This window comes from Zosterops lateralis, assembly GCF_965231275.1.
Source record: "Zosterops lateralis genome assembly, chromosome: 5".
Taxonomy (NCBI): Eukaryota; Metazoa; Chordata; class Aves; order Passeriformes; family Zosteropidae; genus Zosterops; species Zosterops lateralis.
In genome coordinates, this window is record NC_139766.1 from 40,898,642 (window position 1) to 40,919,278 (window position 20,637).

Genomic DNA, 20,637 nt, shown 5'->3' on the forward strand with positions numbered 1-20,637 from the left:
TCACTTTAAGAAAAGTGGGATCAATGCCAGAAGAGTAAAAGGCACATTACCTAGCTGCATTCCAGCTAATTCAAGCCACCAAGTAATGTTATGCATTAAGTACAGAGCTTACTGTAGTACATAGACAAAATGCTTTTTGCTTGGTTTTGAAAGCTGTTTTATTTTAAATTAGGTTTGAAATAGGCAAACAAAATAAATGATATGGTCTTAATTTTAAATAGTGGGTACCATTTGGCATAATGTTCATTAGTTTAGACTTAGAAGAGTTTTGTGGCTGCTTTAAATAAATACACAGAACTTATGGAAGCAAATGAGAATGTTCAAATTGCACATTTGTTAATGGTATTAAATTAACCAAGGCAGTCTACAGTTGAGTAAGAACTTCCTCCCTTCCTCCCTTTAACAACATAATAAATTATGAAGTGATACACAGACTACAAATGTAACATCATCTCATACTTTTTAGCTTTCAAAACCTTTTATTCAGAGTGATATTGTGGTTTTTCTTTACTCATCCTAAGAGACGGCAAGGAACTACTTAGGCTCAATAAATTTCATCTACTTCAGTGTTTCTCTTCCTAGTACCCTGATTTAGTATTCTAAGACCACAAATGACTTTTTTGATTGTGTACAGTTCCCTACAGGCCATTTGGGCAATCAGAGGAGTTGGAGATTGGATTTTTTCATGTATAGGGAAAGAACTGAAATAGAACTTCTGTTCTTCAGAAAGCTCAAATCCAAGTATAACAACCCTTTCCCTAAATTTGCTAAATTTAGACCATCAAACTCTTCCATGTACATCGACCCCAATGTACTTAGGATTAAGAAAAGATAATTATTGGTCAAAGGGCTGTACAGCTGTCACTATCTTTTTTTTTTCCTAACAAAGCTCTACTGCCTGACTCTCTTTTAAAAGTGCAATGATGTAATTTTATCTGTTGACTTACAAGAATATTGATAAAACTTAACTCTTACTAAGAATGACAACCTAAGATGTGTGACCCTTGAAAACAACAATGCTTAAAACATGATTCCAATATTTGCTTATCTGTATTGCTGTGAGAATATTTTTGCAACATGTCAGCTTTGAAACCTCCTTTTTCTTGCCTTTCTCAGTTTTCATTACTTTCATTTTGGTCGAACTGAGAAAATTCAAGCACCTTCTAATCTAATTAATCATCATTTGCAGTATTTTTTGATTCAGTTAGAATGGTGTCATTTTGCATTTGATTTCAGTGAGTTCTTAACATATTTTTGAAAGATATCACAAATATATTTATATTAAAAAGTACTTAGAAAATTATAATAGAAAAACTCTTCATAATTTTATCTAATTTTAACTGAAGGACAGACAAAGGTAGGTTTATGGCATAGATTCTAGCTAAAGAGAAGCAATGAGAGAAAAAAAAGTGCATTCATAATTTTCAGAAAAGCACTTGGGATGTTTACATATTAAAAAGTGTTTAGTCAGCTAAAATTCTGAGAGTTAGTAGTGATAAAATGAATGATGACGTGGATGAAAGGAAGAAGATATTGATTCAATGAAATGGGAAAATACCAGTTTGAGAAGGAGTTATTATTGAGGCTCTCCAAAGACCACCTGGGAAGCAAACTTTATTTAAAGATTGAAATTGGATAACCTGGCAAGTGATTTGAAAATTAATGTTACAAAGCACAAGTTCTTATACTTAGTTAAGAGTAAGAAATTATACTTAAGGCTGAGAAGTAATCTACTGGAAAGAGCAGAGTAGAAGAAAGTTATGTGGACCTGTCATTTACAGGGCAACTGTGAGGAACCACATGAGATCTGGGTGAAAATGGCAATTGCATTGCACAGATGTATTGACCTAAGTCTTTCAGGAAAGACATGGATTAGTTGATATAGTCCACTTCATTAATCGTAAATATATTTATTTACGTATATGTTGTATAAAGTTTTCATTAATGTGTTTCAAAGAAGGATAAATTTGAGCTGGATCAAATACATTGCTAACTTCAGTAACAAATTCAAGGTGGGAGGAGCCAGAAAACTTGGCTCAGGACCACAAAACAGGATGAAGGGTAGGGGAGTTTGCAGAATGGCTTCAGCAGCCAGGGAATTTATCAAACCCTTTCAACCATCTCTCAACCAGTGCAGGAATGTCTCATATTTAAATAATTAGTTTTGATTTGGTTTACTTGATTGAGGTTGCCTGCTTTTGATTTTGCTTTTTTGTTTAAAATCTTTGATATTTTTGAGCCTCTTCAGTAAGTTTTCCTTTTCCCTGGTCAAAGTGTTAAAGTTCTTCCCAATAGTTAATGGTTAATATCTTCCCAATAGTTAATATTTATTCTGTTTCACTCCTTTTGTCCTATTTTATAATAGCATTATTTTATTTCCAACTAGGTATTTTTACACGGTTGTCTGTTTTCATCTCCTAACTATATTTCTATCTCTTATTTAAATGTTCGGGTTCTTTTGGTTTGGGCTTTTTTGTTTGTATTTCTCTCCTTTATGTGAAAGAGTGTATCCTGTAACTTGTATAATTAAGAACCAGGGATGCGTGTCAGATTGATATTGCATCTGGAGGAGTTGCAAACAAACTCATTAATATGGTACACCATAGTAGAGGATCCATGTTTCTAAGAATAGCAAGCTATAAAACATAGTCTCTACTAAAACGTTTGGCTACTTAAAATATTACTGCTCTGTAACCAGCAATACCCACCAATATTTACTTTTTTGTGTGGTGATGGTGTCAGTAAACAGAATTAATTTAACTTTCAGTTTTTATAAAGCTTTACTCTGCTTTTTCATTTAAAATTAAATAACCAAAATGTGTTGACTAAACAGTTGTTATTGATCCACAAAGGCAACCTGGAGGGAAAGCTACGAGTCATCCTAGTCAAGAATATCTCTTAGTGACACAACTTCAGTATCTGTCAAAAAAGTATCTGCTCTCAGATCCAGGTTTATTTCTTTCAAGGAGAAAAGAAGTGATGCTAAATGCATAATTTAATTTCTGGGCCTAGGTTTTATATTTCCAAAGGAACGTCATAGTGTCTGGACTCTGAGAGAAGTGCTGCTCTGTGCTCTGACAGCATTTTGCCCACACCACATCCCTTCCACCCCCAGAAGTGTTCTGGCTCTTTCAGTGTGATTGCAGACAGGTAGTGGACAGGAATTTCAGGGAGTTACCTGCCAAAGAGTCTGCACCAGGTGCTGCCCTCTAAATTTGGGGTTTTTTGGGTTGGGTGGTAACTTTTCTTTTACCCCAATAAGAAGAAAATATGTGCAATAGTTTTCTCTCAAGAAAATAAGAAAACCTATAAAGTAACTTAGATGCCCCTTTTTGTGTTAAATAATAATATAAATATACATAATTTTATAGTGTATGAAGGTTTTGACATAAATGTTCAGTATTTTACAGGAAGGCAGTGATTCTAGCGCATTTATTAAAATAGGGTTTTTTTCACAACTTTTAAAAAATACGTAACATCAGTGCATTGATTAGTTCCAGGTAGTACAACTGTTTCTTCATTTTTCTTTTAATTCTGCATTTGGCCCTTTTGTTACAATATGGTCATGAGATAAAAAATTGCAAATGGAATGTCCATATATTATATTGAAGACTGAGAATATTTTCAGAAATTCTTTGGAAGCCTTCTCTGGCAAAATTAATGTTATCATCCAATGTTATTGTTATTGTTGGTTTTTTATTATCATTATTGCCTTAATTATTATTTATGGTAAGGTTATCATTACTATTAAAACCAAGACAGTTTAAAAAAAAAGACATTTGAACTCTTGGTTTCAGCAAAATGATAGCCTCTCAGTTTCAATTTCAGAATATCATCTTTGCTCATGTAGGAAATGTTAAGCTTTATATTTGATAGATGCTCTTTTTTCTAGTGTCATCCTCTAATGAAAAATCATAAACCACTGCAACAGTGACTGGCCTTGTTTTTTAGGCCTCCATAGTAATACTTAGTAATTAATACTGAAATTAATTGAAAAAAGACTTTTAAACCTTGCAGAATTTAAATTGCCTGTGTCAGTTTATCATGTGAAGGTTAGCAGTTTTCATAGACAGCCCTATAACCAGCTGATTTCATGATCCCTCCTTCATGTGTTTCCTAAATTAAATAATTACTTTGACATATACAGATAATATAAATTTATAAATAAAATATCAGAACACTTATCTCACTTTTGAGATCTTTGCATAGTGAGCTCAGTAAAGAAACAAAATATGTGTACTGTTAGTTGGCTACCAGAAAATTTGAATCATTCAGTAGCCATGCAGTTATGTCTCAGTAAGTCTGCAAGATGGTGTCACTGAAGAACCATCTCCTGTACAGTAAAAGCTGAAATGCTTCTGAGGAAGCTGTAAGTTTTAAAGAGTACAGTAAACAGCAGAAGAGTCAATTTAATTGGTATGTTTCTTTTTCCTTAGCGTAAGGCATTTTGTCAGGTAATGCATCTAGTTAAAAAAGGTCAGTCTCATTTGGCCGTGTCTGGTGGGCAATATCACTCACAATTTGAGTCATGGAGTGCATTCCTTCTAAAAGAGGAGAAGAATCAGGGGGCCTCTCTTTGGAGCTAAGTATAAAATTATTCTTTTTAATAACATTTTTAAAGGATTTACTTTAATTATAGAACAGGTAATCTTACTTTCATGCTTTTCTAAGGCTTGCACTTGGGCAGAGTGGAAGGAGGGCAGGGGAAGTGTTAATTACCAAGTATTGTTTTTATGAGGCTGAAATGAACCTATAGAAGATCTTAGCTTCCTTAAAACTTCCTTCTTTCCTATAGTGAATGAGTTAAGATATCTCCATATGAAAGTATTTCTGTAATTAAAAGAAGATAGACACATGATAGCTTTTGTAGGTTACTTGAAGAAGGAAAGATAAAAAACAGAGATTTTTCATGCTTTAGCAGCTGAATGGAAAAAGATTTATTTGGATGATCTTCAATTCCTATATAGTTCTTTTGTCTAATATGACAAAATCCTTACAAATATAGAATTTTAATAGGTTATGTTTAGTAAGGCTCACCATACATGGATATCTAACTCTCAACTGATCAGCCTGTAAATTAAGGCAATTACACAAGAGGGAAGCATGTGAAGTGTCATCAGTTTCATCAGTTTGATGTGTATCACTTCTTTTTTGTGCAAGTGTCCAAATGAGTTCTGGGACATATATTGGAGCTATTTAGTACGTTGATGAACAGAGGAAGGTTCAAGTTCTGGACTCCTATCATATATGTCTGAATTTTAAAAAATATTTTTTAAACATTGACTAATGATGAATAATTAATTAGCCTGAAAATATAGAATTAATGTTCTGACTGGTCCACTGTGGCTGTCTTAACTGTCAGATGACTTCCAGTATCTGACTTTGGACACACAGTCATGTGTATTACAGTCTTACCTCTGGAATTCACTTTCATGTTAAATGCTGCTTCTTACAGGCTGATACTTGTCAGTCAGTTTAATTGAAATGTCACGCTGACCTTTATATGAAATACGCTGAACTTACTGGAGTTTTTGGAAGTTCATTTTACTTTTGTTCCAGTTAAAATTATTAAATTACCAGTATACAAAAAAGTTAATGGTAATTAAGGTCATGAAACTGCCTGTTCATTGATCTTACAACAATACTTTTTTTGCAGATGTAGTTCAGCTGAATCTGCCTGAAGATCAAAAAATAAGCACCACTGCAGCAACAGTGGGACAGAGTTGTGTCTTAAGTTGTGCCATCCAGGGAACCCTGAGACCTCCCATCGTCTGGAAGAGGAACAATGTCATTCTGAACAGCTTAGATTTGGAAGATATCAGTGTAAGTAACAGAAAGTTCTATTTATCAAAACCTCTCATAAATATTAGAAAAGTGATGCATAACAAGCTACATATTCCTGCTGTTTCAAAGAAAAGAAGTAGAAATGATATGCGGCAAACTCTGTTTTTATTTGCTGCATATTCAAACCCCTGTTAAATATAGATAAAATATATTTCACAGACCAAGAATTAAAAAAAAAAAAAAAAAGGCAATAAAAGCACTAGGGCTAAATTGCAGCCCAAAATACAGTCAGCATTATACATTCAGGATTGTACAGTCTTCACATATTTAGAAGAAAAGAGAAATCTGTGACATGAACATTTAGGATAAACCCAACATAATCTGAAAAGTTCTCTGTTAAATAATAATTACTTTTGTTAGTTTGCTATTAATCACATGACACATATTGAAAAGTGTCTTACCCATGTCCACAAGATCCTGTCTGCAACCTATGTTACCTTTCTATAGATACTCATGATGTGCAAAACCATTACTTGGAGTTCTTACTAATCAATTCTAAGTGTAATAGTTGGCATGAGCTTTTGATAGAAAAAGGAAAATGCATCTGTACACACAGAAACAAAAGGGAAACGATGAATGGAAATGATGAAGCTAACAGCTCAGCTTCAGGCTGAAAGGTTCAGTTGACTTTTTTTGCAGACATGAAGAAAGAAAATGATTTCCAAGCTGGATACATACATTTTGAGTAAGAAAAAAGCCAAAGAAAAACCAAAACAAATAAAACCAAGCAGAGAAAGTTCTTGTGCTGGGTGCAGGCGCCCAGCAATTGGCAGCAGGGGCCACAGGTGTGGCCTCTCAGGGAAAAGGACAGGGAGTGTCACATGCTCTATGCAGCCAGTCTCAAGGGACCATCGGGAGGGCAGCCGCTCAGACACAGCCATGGTACCTCTGAAAGAACATTCAAAAAAGGGCATAAAAAACCAGGAACAGAGAGAGAAATTAGAGAACAAAAAAGAGCAAGAAACAGCAGAGGTAAGTCTAAAGCTGGAAGAGCTTGGTACTCATTGGTGAAGCAGAAATCCAAAACATCTGCATTGGAGCAGGTTTATCTTGAAGGGCTTGACCAATTACCTGACCAGTCTGGTGACTTTCTATGATCCAGTGGTTGCAATGGTTGAGAAGACAGGACCAATATCTGACCAACAGATGTCACCTATCTAGACTTCTGCAAGGCCTTCAATGTGGTTCCACACAACATATGGATGGATGGATGGAGCCAGAGGTTATGGTCAACAACAACTTGTGTCTAAGTGGAGGCCAGTGACAAGAGGTGTCCCTCAGGGGTCTGTCTTTGGCCTAGAGCTCTTCAGCATCTCTATCAATGACACAGACAGTGGGATCAAACACACCCTCAGCAAGTTTGCAGATGACGTGAATCTGAGTGGTGCATTTGTCACATCTGAAAGATGGGATGCCACTCACGGGGACTTAGACAAATCTGAGAAGTGGATCCAAAGGAACCTCATTGTTCATAAGCAAAAATTATGTTATACTTTAGTCCCTTAATATTAAAAGTTTTGTTATGATTCAAATACAGAAAGAGAAGGTCAGATTCAATATCCACAAAGTGAGGCACTAAAATTAATAGAGCTCAAATACATATATGTGGGATATTAATCTGTCTTTCCAGATAAAGTAAAATAGGGAAGAAGAAAGAATTGATGGTGTCTGGATTAACAGAAGAAACAAGAAAAGAATGTAGAGAAAGACGTTAAGTTAGATTCGTCCCCAGACTTTCTTTTCTTCAAAATTTATTTTACTTTTAACTGTTTTCACAGATTTGATCTCTCTATTTATTTCTAGATTCTATACTCCTTGTACAATATAAGATGTCCCCAGAGGCAGTGTAGTCTAAGTTTTACTATGGTTATATTATAAACTGTAATGATGTTTGCCTAACTCTTAGAATTCTTAATTTACTTGGTTATGCAAGAACCACATCTAAGCATCTCAAGACTAATAATGTTGTGTGAAGACCAGTACATTTTCTGAAAATGGCAAGGGAAAGACTGACCTGGGAAGATAGATAGTTAGGGTTTTGGGGTTTTTTCAGTAAAATGAATCAAAAGATCAACATAACTGGAAGTCAACACATATCAGGAAACCAGTAAGACTAAGCAGTAGGGACAATGAGATTTTGTAAATTATAGAAAGTGCTCATGATTAGAAATTGAACTTTTGCATTATCCAGTTCTCAATATGAATTAAATTATTTGCTTTGAGGAGGGAGAAAGTCAGAACAATATGATGTCCTAATATGTTGTCAAATGGAGAAATGCAACAAGAAGGAAAGGAATCCAGGTCTAAACTGAAAGTGATAGTTCAATTTATTTTTTTTTTTAATATTCTACTTCTCTACTGAAAGAATACAGATATATCTCAAATGGTCTCAGCTGTGGAATGGCTAAAAAGGAGTCTTGATAATGACTAATGTTTTGTATATTCTAAGACATTTTAAAGAAATTTTAAGAAATACTGTTTGACTTTCAAAGGATGATAATATAAATTTGTATTTAAATAGTTTGAAATGTTCCTTGAAGTGTGTGTTAATAACATTACTGATAATATGCAGCTGATAATTTTAAAAGTCCTTAGTACTCCTTAACACTCTTCTTGTGGTACTTATTACTACTATTAGTATTTAGTACTACTAGTACTTCTACTATTTGTAGAAGTACTACATCTTGCTACTAATCCTTCTCTTACTGAAACTGATGGGAGGCAGGGATAATTAGCACCCATCTGAGTGAAGTTATGAAATATTATATGCCTCTGCAAACTTTGCCTAAATTATAATATAATTGTGCTGTGACTCACTGCAGAACTGATGTCACAGGACATTTTAATGATATTTCAGTACACATATAGAAAGGCTTTTTTTTTCCTTGCTGTTATCCTGTATCTTAAATTTAATATTTGCCTTTCCACTTTCCTCTTGTTTTTATCTAACATATTATTCATTAGAGATAATAATTCCCATGTATGAAAAATAGCACATGTATTTCCCAAATGCAATACATATTACTTTTTTTGTGTTAATTCATTCACTTTTTTAAGTCATTGTAACTTACTTTACTTTATTGTTTTTCTGACATTTTATTCCAGCTTTGCCTACAGGTTCTTTACTATACATGTGAGCAATCATACTTTTCTTATAAGATCTTGGCCCTTTTTCTTACATTTATTGAAGATCTACTGAGGTGGTTTGTTCATATGCAAAGTTGAACAGTAACTTTTCAAAATAGTGTAGTTCAACTTTTTCCATTTGTTAAAAGCTCATAATATCTTTCTTTAGGCTGCCTTTATGGAAAGTACATAGGAGTTTTTTTAAGTTAGGTATAGGTTACCTTTTTCTCAAAACTTCTCATTTGTTTATCTTGTTAAAATTAATTTGTGCATTAAAGCTGATCCTTTTTTTGGTGGCAGTTAGCATTTTCTTCTTGATATAGTTATGCTTCATTCACCAAGAAAAAACACAACCCAAAAGACTGGAGTGGAGACTGCCAATAAAAGCTAACATTCCCTAAAAACATGATACCTTCCATTTTGTACAGTTCTGATCAGAAACCAATGACAGAAAGGTTTCCAAATTGTCCTAAACATTAAGGACCTTGTCCTAGAAAGGACTCCAGTCATATGACCTCTTCTTTTTCTTCCAGCTTCACTTTCTATGTTCCCTCTTTTATTATTCTGAAGAAAAATCTCAGGAGAGCCTCATGAATTATTCCTTTCCACATTGTTTTCTCCCATGGGATAGTATGGACCTACATAAAAGCTTCTCTTTATGCATTTTTGGATTGTTCTTATTACAGCACAGTTATGACTTTAATACAATGATAGGAAATATGAATGCCCTGTCTGAGAAAAATGTTTGTGTGTGTGCATGTGTGTTTGTACTTCTGGCAGAATCTCAGGTGAACCATAAAATATTCAGGGAAATATTCTTCAATCTTTTCCCCAAATCACATAAAACAACTCTTAAAAGTAATTTTTTTTTTTCAAAAAGTTAGGATATAAACTTGAGGACTTAAGTTTAAAGAAAGTGAAAATTAATAGTCAAAACTGCATAGTGTCCTGGTTCTGGCTGGACATGTTGAATTTTTGCAGTAGAAAGGAGGGAGCATGTCTAGGACCCAGACAATATTCTACCACGTCACATCATATTTTGGGAATTGGGGAAGGGCTCCCTTCCACATGGAGTAGCATGGCAAAGGGAGGAGCCAGGTGTTTTGGGGGGGTTTCTGTGGGGGCAGGTGAGCAATCACATATGAGTTGTTCACTTTTCTTCTTGTATGTTCTGTCATTAGTATTAGTACTGTTTGTTGTCTTATTTCATTGCTATTTCAGTAGGTGGTTCTTACCTCAACTCATGATCTTTCCCTCTTGTTCCTCCAATTCTCCTCTCCAGCCTGTTGCAGGGGGAGGGGGCATGATGGAACTCCACATGGTTTCAGGAGGAACATTAGGGAATACCATTCCTAAACCTTGACAAAGAGGTATTCAAAGGTTACATACATTTCTTTATTCTCAAATGTCCTAAAAGAGGGAATACCTGCACTGACTTTCTGATCTTCTGCAAGAAGCTCTGCATGTTCTTGTTTTATTCCTGAGGAGGTTTTCCTTCTCCTTGAGGTGTTGCCATGGGCAGTCTTATTGCTTGTCTGAGGGAAAGTGTAGTGGTCCTATGACATGAAGGGAGCCCCAGAACTTCCTTTCAGTGGTGATGTTCCTAACCTCATCCTTTTTGGAAGAGAGTAACTCATATTCCAAGAATGAACAAATAGAGTGCCATAGGCAAAAAGCTGAGAGTCTTGTTCAGTACAGAATCTGGATCATGATCAACTTATTTTGAGCTTTAATTAGAAAATTGCAGTGCAGCAATTTCAGTGTGTGACCTTCTCTGTGGTAATTTGTGTGTTACAACCTCAATATATATATATGAAGTTGCATATGTATAACTTCATTGTGTATGAGGTTCATTTTAAAAGCCAAGTTGCAGGTTTTCCTTGTACATTATGCTTAACGTGTATGCTTAAACATGTTACATTTCTCTCAGATGTTTTCTACTGATCTTTCTGATGAGGTGGTTCGATTTGATGAACAGTGACTCATCAAAGTCAGCATGTTTCAATTTTTATCTGTATTGAATTTCCCTTTATCTGTTACAGTTTTTCTTTTAAGTAGGATGCATTATTACCTTTTCTTTTGTATTTCATTAGTTGAATACCAGTTTTGTTTTGTTCTTTTCTACTCCACTTGTTATGATCTGATTGTTGAGAGGTGCCTCTGCCTGAATTTAGGTGAAAATGAGACCACGTGCCAAAATCAGTAGTATGAAATTTATTTAACAGTAAATATGAGGTACAGAGATAGAAAGAAAGAGGAAAGAGCAGGATGCGAGTGAAGGAGAGAGAGATCAAGAGGAAAATAATCACCACACTGTGGATCCAGAAGAGTCCCAGTGGTCCTTCACTCTGGTCTTCTCAGTAGTGATTCTGGAGGTGCCACTTTTATACAGTCCAATTTGTGGGTATCCATGGGTGGGCACAGATGTTCCCATAACTTAGGATGGCATGTGTATAAGCAGCTGTTTCCTTTCCTACAGTTCACCATAGTGGGAATTTTTGTCCGGGTGTATTAACCAGGATGTATTAACCAAGCTTCAGCTCCTCTAGGCCTGCAATAAGCACCTTCCTGTTGCAAATTCCTGTCTTTTGTGCTTATCTCAAGTTCATATGGTGGTGACTTACCTTACGGCAAGTCACTTCTGTGGCCTTGACAATATTTGAGGCAATTGTGGTCTTTAAGTCTCTTACATCTCCGTGTGGCTCAAACAGCTTCTTCCTGGGACCTTTTTTTCATTTCACAGGCTGTCCATGGGAGTGATGTGTTTGTAGAAAAGACAGAAACAGTAGGAAAATGACACAAGCAATTATACAGTGTACAATAGCTATCCCAACCATTATAAAGGTAACCCCAGTTACAATCATCAACCCATTTTTCTTTATAGCCATTGCCCCCACCCCACGAGTCACAAGAATGTGCACATCAGCCAGGAAGTTGGCCTTGGGTTTGGAGAGATTGGAAAAACTCTGAGATTTGATTGGTGATTTCTTTCATTTTGGCTTGGCCTTCTTCAATTGATGATGCTGCATTGTGAATGGTAATGCAACCCTGAGTTTCAGTAAGATTTAACATTCCACATATCCCTTGTTCCTTTGATAATAACATATCTAATACCAACTGATTTTGTAAAGCTGTTTTTCGCACTTGTTCTTGCACATTCTGCACATTCAGCTCTAGGAACGGATTACCTCAATTAGTTGAGGGCATGTACCTGCCATGTAATATTTTCCAAGGCCCATTGGTGTTGTGTGATAACTGTAGAAGGTATAAAAATATTTTAAGTCCCACAGCTATATCTTTTCCCTACTGTATAATAATCACATCTATTGCTGATCAATTCCCAACTTTTTTCAGGAGAATTTATTTTCTGCCATGTCTTTCCCAAAAATGAATAATGAACGATGGAATTTGGGCAGATGGATAGGAGCACTATCCTGCACCCTAGACAAGCATGGTCTGTTAAGAACATTCCAAAGCTGATCCAGGTGATGCAGGATAGCTGCACATCCAGGTGTCTAACAAGTACATTTGGGGCTTGGAATTTACAAGTAACTCCTACTCCTTTTTTTTTTTTTTTCAGGCACCAGAACTTTTATCATACTTTTTTTTTTTTTTTTTTTTTTCACTCTTGCCCATCTTCCCTGTGTTTTAAAATTAATGGAAAGCTGTTCTATATTTTGTGTCATGATATGACTTCTAAAGCTTTTTAAGCATATTTTCTTCAATCTCATAATATTTTTATTCATTAAGCTTTTCTTTCCATTCAAATTCACTGTTTTCTCACTGTTCTTTTCCATATATCTATATAAAGATGCAGATTATGTCTGCTTTCAATATTGCTGTTAATAGCAAATTCATTTTGTGCTATTAATTTCTGATTAATTCATCAAAAATTGCAGTTTGATTTTTGAGTACAGTTATAGACTTACTCTTCTCACTTCTACTGTATACATCCATCAACTGGGCGAAAACCAGCATAATTTCTGAATCATTTCATTACTAGTTACATATTCAATTTCTCCAACTTTCACAGGTAATTTTGCAGTAGTTTTGCTATACTAGTAGACTTAATGCTTTTCATGGTTTTCAGAAGAATTATGTGAAAGGGTTTTATAGTGCACAAAAAGAATACTGAGCTTTTCAGGTTACTATTTTAGAACAGAAATCTTGGAAGAGCAACCCGGACTACACTACAGCTAGCAGTAAAGGTCACTCCTTAAGAGCATGAGAAAGATGCTTTGTTAATAATGGCCTCCTGTGGCTCACAGTCCTGACTTTCCAATCATTGCTATAGTACATTAAATAGGAGGGCCATATCACTAGCAATAAAAACGCTTTGATATCCAGGAGTCTGTTTCATTGAACAGAGAGGTGCAATTGCTTAGATTAAAAAAGAAAAAGGAGAAACTCTCTCTGGCCCACCATCACAAGCAGCCCAGGAGGAAAAGGTTAGGATATGTAGGACATAATTGCCTATTTGGAACTTGGCTCAATTGGCATTTATATATTTTCAATAATAATAATAATTTAAAAAAAAAATACTGCAGGAGTGTGCAAAGGCAGTTACTTAGTACTGACTCAGGAAAAAAATTTCTACCCACCTGAAAAATAACTGGTACCACAACTTGCAAAAGTGAATATGAAGCAAATTGTTTATCTAGAACAAACCTGATCAGTTTGGGACCTCTGACTGGATAACAACAGAAGAGGATATATCTGCCGTGATTTTCAAATTATGATATTTAAGATTCCTCTGAATCAAACTGGTCATTGATTCATCTACTAATATACCTGACACCATGTATCCATTCATATCTAAATTTAATTAGATCTACTTTAGCTCAGTCTGATTTCTCTTTCACGTGTTAATTTTAACACCTTCATGTATGTGCATACTTCCTTCCTTTCTTTTTCATCTTTGTACTGTTCTGACATAACTATATTTGTAATCTAGAGCTTCCTTTTCAAAAGTATACATTCAGAACTTTTCCTGTTTAGAGCCTTTGTATCCATTTTGTGTTATATTCATCCAGAGTGTTTTCATTGATCTGTTCAAAAGGAGAGATAAAATAAACTAAAGTGTTTCCTAGTTTAGTATGATTTAGGAAACAGATCTATCAATGATGTCCTTCTGATTCTCCTTTCATGTATGCCTGGCTTAAAAATAAAACCAGAAGTAGGGAAGTTGAAACAGTTCTAAATTATATCTAATTTGGTTTGGTATAAAAAATTGTCCTTGAGTAAGGAAAATTCAGTTGAGTTTACAGAGGATCACTGAATATGCATTCTTCATTATACTTTTATGGGTAAAGTGAGATAAAAGTGACTGGATTTTTTACAGGTACTCAAAAGTACCTGCTAAATATGTTTTGGTTTTGCTGATGAACATTTTTCTTCTAGAACTTTCTAAGGGAAATACAGTAATGTTTTCAAATTATAAGCATTTGCATGTAGATACTTAAATTAGGTCTTGAAAAGGAAAAATATTTTTTTACATAGAAAATAAATTTCAGAGTACCATAATAAAAGAAAACAGTCTTATCACTCTTATCTGATTTATGTGATCTTGTCTGGTTTAAAAGTAGATTTGTGTGTCCATTTTTAAAAGCATTTTATTTCAAATAGTTCTGTTAGTTAACTGGAAGGAGGCTATGTATTCCTTTATAGAATTCATGCTCCTTCTAGGAAAAAGTCTATCTTTACAGACCTGTTTGTGTTAATGAGAAATCAAATAGAATTGCAATACTCTGGCACAGTTAAATATCAATGCCATACAACTTTTTTCTACAAGATACTTAAAATCTTGTGCAGCAATTTGGCAAGTGCTATGAATTGTGTGAAGTTCCTATTATTGTAACCTATAGTTAATGAAAGATGACTGAAATCTTGTTTTGCCTTCATGTTTTTAACATGGTATACATTAGTTTTAGCATCAGACAAAAAATTCATTCATGAAAAAGGCTTTGAAGTCTAACCTGTGATTGTCGAACAATTAATATGTCAAAAGGAAGACAGGGAAGAAAAATCTTCCTTTTCTCCCACCCCTCTATATTAATTGAGACTTTACTTCTAACATGGATTCTATTATTAGTTGGCAACATTAAATGATAGAGTTATAATTGGAGTAAAATATAATTGAAACTAAGGGTTAGCTAGAGAAAAAGTACTTTTGTACCTTTCAGTCTTCCAAAGTAAAATTGTACTGTATATAAGAAAAAGATCATGTTATGGTATTTCAGTAATACAGTTTTATATGGTGACAGTAGCATAGAATCTTTCTAATGAATAGTGCTGACTCATTGTTTAAAATAAAGGCAAAGAACAAGGGTGAAAAAAGAAAATATATGTGTAGAGCTTCATGTTTTGTAAGGGACTTGAACTTTTAAAAACATTTTGGGCCCGTTACAGAAAGTAGTATTAAAAAACCAAAAATTAATTACAGGAGACAATTAATGGTGTACTAAGAAGTAAAATTATTTCAGTACATCTTGTAGAAACTTGAAGTGTGTTAACAAAGAGTTATTTATTGTTGCAGCAGAAGAAAACTGCTTATTTTGATTGGCAGAGAAGTAGTAAAATTGAAATAATTCTTCTCTCACAGAAGAGGGAACCTGTTAATTTAAGTAGAGCACAGGAATGTGGTCATGACTCAGTGTGATACTCTCATTTGCATATAAATTTTTATATAAGTGTTTCATTTAGCTGGAGTTTGTGGTCTTATTTTTAAACTGTGTAACTGAAATTACTTGTGTTGATTTTTTTTTCCCAACTATTGTAATGCATGGGAAACACATGTACTTCAATTAATTATTTTGCTTTTAAATAATACACAGTTTACCTGCAAGTAATAGGATATTGTAAATTTTTTACAATTATAGAAATCATATAAGAAATATGAGCATTTAAGAATAGCAAAGTGTCTAAATATCAGCAAGATTTATTTGTTAATAACATACAGAAAATATTTACTATGATTATTGACAAACCCTTTTGAAATGGGGAATTTCCAACCTCATTTTATGACTTGAACACAGACTAGATGTAGCAGAAAGAAGAAGCAGAAATATCTTATTGATAATAATGTATAGAAAGTAATGACATTTTGCTAGTTCAGCATTATGCTATTGTCTTTGTGTATGAAGAACCATCAAAATATATGATACCTGTAGGCTTATCATAACATCATGGCATCATATCAGTAAAAGAACAGAAGTCATATTTGATACAGCTCTAGAAAATACGTTTGTCAGTGCCACTACATGCTGATTATTTTTTTCCTGAAAATTTTTTGAACACTGTAATTTTTCTTGTTTTATATTAGGCTAATGTCTTACAGTTAACCTGACCAGAAACCAGAACCATATGATGCAAAGATGATACTAAAAAGTATCACAGTTCATTTCTGTAGAGGCGGAAAACAAAACAGACAACAAACCCCAAAGAATTTCTCCTGCATAAATAGTTTCTGTGCTTACAGTAAAAGGTTGCTGTCAATGACCTTGAAGTGTCTCTTCTTTCATTGATATCAAGGAATCAATCTTGCCAGTAAAGATTTCTTTGTGATAAAGAATTAGATTGATGGACATGGATTGTGGTTTGAGCGAAGGCAGTGTGTGTGTGATGATTAGATAACCAAGATTAGTATTAAATGTAAATTGTCTCAGCTTTCAGTATTTTATTAGTGTAAATTCAGCATCTATTTTTAGTACTCCAGTTCATACTGAGTTCTTAGCTCAAGGGACTGGAATCTGCTGTTTATTTAAAAGGTTCTAAGAAGAATATTTCAGAGTTATTGAGTGTGTCAATCTTGGCCAAGTCCTTAAGTGAAGCTGCTGTGCTTCAAACTGCCAATATTTTGATTTTATAAGAAAAGAGAAAAAGATGGCAAGGAATGGATGTCATTCACTTTGTTGTATGTAATCAGATGTATAGTTGAAAAAAGATGCTTTGTATAGGAATTACATCCAAAATCAAAGCAGGTATGTGCCTGTTTCTTATGTGACATACTTGATAACAAACTGACAAAAGTGGGATTGTATTAATAAACCAAGTATTGTGTGACTGGCCCTGTTTTCTTTCTACTGTTGTCTTTAGATCATACATTAATGCTGCATTTGAAATGTGAGATGAACTTGAGAAAATTTATGTGAGTAATAATATGGGTTTTTTTTCCCTGTCGTATGCTAAGAATGGGCCAAAGTGAATAATTCTGATTTTTAAATAATTTTAAGGTACTACTTTATTTTTTTATTTTTCTCCACCACCTCCCTTGGTATATCTTCTTCAGCTGCCACATAGTAGGGGATTCCTAACCAATCTCTGTCTTTTTTGGTTTAGACAGTTTTGTCTGCAAGATATTGTAAAGCTGTCTGAAAAGCTATTTTGTTGTCTCTTTATCAGTTTATCACATGTACATAAAGGAGTTTGTGACAACCCAAAATTTATCCCACAGGGATTTTGTAGATTGCATAAACCTTGACAACACTCTACCTACTTTTCTGTCTCACTCCTGGATAATTCAAAAATACATGAAATAAACGAGATAATTATTGGATGAAAATTTGAGTAATACAAAAAATTTAAGGGTTGCTTGTTTGGTTTTTTTGGGCTTTTGGGGGGTTTTTTGTTTGGGGTTTTTTTGTTTGTTTGTTTTAGATTCTCTTGAGTTTGTAAAGAAACATCTGGAGAAATTTGCTTCCATGAAATAAAATCAGTTATTTTATTTTAAGATGAATGCTGTTCAGGAAAAAAAGATATTAATTATTTTCAGTATAAAAAAGGGATTTTGGATTCATGCAACTAAAACTGAAATGCAGAGTTTTATGCAATAGGAAGATCAAAACCTCCCATAAACTTTATAAAATTAAAACTAAATAGATTGTAATATGAGTATTTGAAAACAGATTAAATCTTAACACAGTGTAATTCTACAGCGTGATATTTTTAGAATCAGAAAAATTTAGGAAATATGCAGTGATTTGTTTGCATTCTTTCTACAAATAAAAATGTCTTTAAAGGTGGAAAGTAGAAATGGGGATACGGTTGCTAAAATCTCATTCCACAAATCTAACTTTAAACTGAGTCACCCTAGAGGGTAAATTAGATCAGTACTTCTGCTTCTCCGGGCCCTCCTAACACTTACATACACTTTGGAATATGATCCAAGTTAACTGCACAGTGCAAAGCTGGTTTCTCTTTGCAGAACTAGCTTGGAGTGTAAAAATAAATACATCTACAATTAAAGCTGAGTTTTTTTAAAAAAAGAACAGTTTGGGGGAATGATAATAAACTGTGGTAATTGGGTAATTATTATAAATTCATCTCATTGTTTATGAGTTTAACTTGAGAAATATATGAGAAATTAAGGCCAAATAGATTTATCCTATTAAATCTGATTATATAACAATTTGTTTTGTTAAAAACGAGTAAAAGTTAAATGGTATATGAGTCATTCTGAAGATCTCTCTGTAACATGAAGCAGTAAAAAAAGACAGCTGTATCATGCTGATAGTATGCTGAATTTTCCATTTAAAATATACTGCATCTACTCAGTCGGAGATTTTGAATGTCTAAATAAATTAGCAGTCCTTATTGCCGATTCATCACAAGAGAGTGTAAAATTACAGAGTTTTTGGGGAAGTAAAAGGTTAGTGATGGTTTATGGCTAGCCTCAAGAGCTCTAGTACTTTGGCAAAACTCTCACTTATGTCTAGTGTCTGCCATAAACAAGAAAAAACTCCAAATTCTCTTTACACATCTACATATCGAATGAAGTCATTATTCTCACTGGTGAGCTAGCACTGAGGCATTTCATGTCAGTTTTTCTGTCATCCCTCTTCAGGTTCTTAGGAGGTTTGAATATTATTGGATTTCAAAAAAAAAACAACCAAATCTTAATCAACTGATATTTTTTTGGAAAGCACTAAACAGTTGCATGGTTTTTTGTAGAATAATAGATATTACCATTTATTAGCTGTTATTACTTCCTTATGAAGGGAAAGTGCAGTCCTTATGATATCCCAGAGACTAAAGGGAAAATCATACATATCTAGTTAATTATTTAAACAGGTACAGTGTTCTTATATTCATTTATAGTCAGAGAAATAATCATTTTTCTCAGATTTGCTGAATACAGCCCAATCCTGCTCAATTCTACTACCAGCCTGGGCTCATGCATAACCAAGCCTTATTTTAGGAAGTGAGAAGAGAGGGTGACCTCTGCACTGACCATTTGTAATACAAGCTTTGGAAGGTATTCATGAAGACTTTCTCTTCATTAGGGAACTAAATTGGAGATTTAGTTAGATGTTCTGAATTACTCACCAAATGATCATCGCTTTACCCAGTCATCAGTAGAATAAGGCCAGTAAAGCTATTTCATGGTAATGAGATACAGCCTTTGTAAAATTCAGTCATTATTTGCTTTTTTTTTTCTTTCTGTTCTCCCCAGTGTTGAGGAAAGATAAACCAGTGAAATGCTTGGAATGTTTAATTATAGCTAGGAAGTTTGTTTTCATGGTCAGCAGGGAGAGGTGGGTGGTAGCTAAAACAGTGATCAGTGACAGATCCACTGAATGATCTCATGAAAGGATTTTGCTGCCCTGAGCTTTCTCAAATGACTGGAAAAGAAGCTTAGGAAGATTAGTTTCTTTTGACTAAAACTAGCCTACATTAATAGTCACGAATTGGTGTCTGGTGTTATGTTCTTGAGAACAGAGTTTCTTTTAAGATTTTGTCACTTTCTATTGCATATACTGTACTAGGGCTTATGTTAGACTGTGTAGTTTCCTTCTTTAAGCTTTGACATGATTTGCAATTTTCCATCAGGCTGATTCTTCAACCAGTGGACTTACATTTGGTTCATGATTTGTTCTTATTGCAGCTGTAAAATTTGAGACTGAAAGAAGGTACGCAAAATTTGTGCTTGTGAAATGTAGGTTTTGTTTTCCATCTTAATCTAGAAGGAAAACTTAAAAAAAAATCTTGGATTTCTGCCAAATGCAATTTTTTTCAGATTTCTTTGTGGAATATAATTTCTTTGTGACACTCAGTAGTGAAGTGCAGGGTTGCACTGTTTTGGCAGTGCGAACAGAGAGACTGATTACTAGGAAAATCAGGGTAGTAACATTGACATTAGCATGAAAAACGTGAGCTGAGTTTATCTGGCAAACGAACCATACATAAATAATTATTTTTAGAAATGTTTTGAGTTGACCCTCAAAAGGTTATCTACTCTCTGTGTCCTTGTAATAAAGCAAGTTAGAAATACTGAAAAATATGTAAAATATGAGCAAGAACATGACATTAGTATTACTGATAATTCCATGAGTTGACTGAAATAAAATGCAGAAAGCTTGGAGGGATGTGCAGGAAATAAAGGGGAAGATGTATACTGGTTGTGTTTGGCAAGCAAACAGCTGTCCTGAAAATACCTGTTTGGTTGCAATTATTGATACAGCCTTCCCCTAGCAAACCGATACAAAATTTTAATTCTTAGGTTCAGAAGAAGTGAAAATGCTAATAAATTCTCTCATATGCAAAGTGTTCACGTATGAAAGAAGGTTATAAACCCCAAGGAAGTAATTGATGACTCAAAAGATCATCTTTAGTTTCTGTTTTATAAACAGTAAGAGAGCAAAGCAAAGGTTCACTATCAAATTAAAGTTT

General features: G+C 34.1%; 1 protein-coding gene across 3 annotated transcripts in view; it reads left to right on the plus strand.

The window, feature by feature from the left end:
* FSTL5 (follistatin like 5) overlaps nt 1-20,637 on the plus strand; it is a 269,454-nt gene that overhangs the window by 176,587 nt on the left and 72,230 nt on the right. For all 3 annotated transcript variants that reach the window (XM_083861258.1, XM_083861256.1, XM_083861257.1), the window contains exon 7: nt 5,657-5,823. In XM_083861258.1, the coding sequence (XP_083717384.1) occupies nt 5,657-5,823 (167 nt within the window). The remainder of the gene's footprint in view (nt 1-5,656; nt 5,824-20,637) is intronic.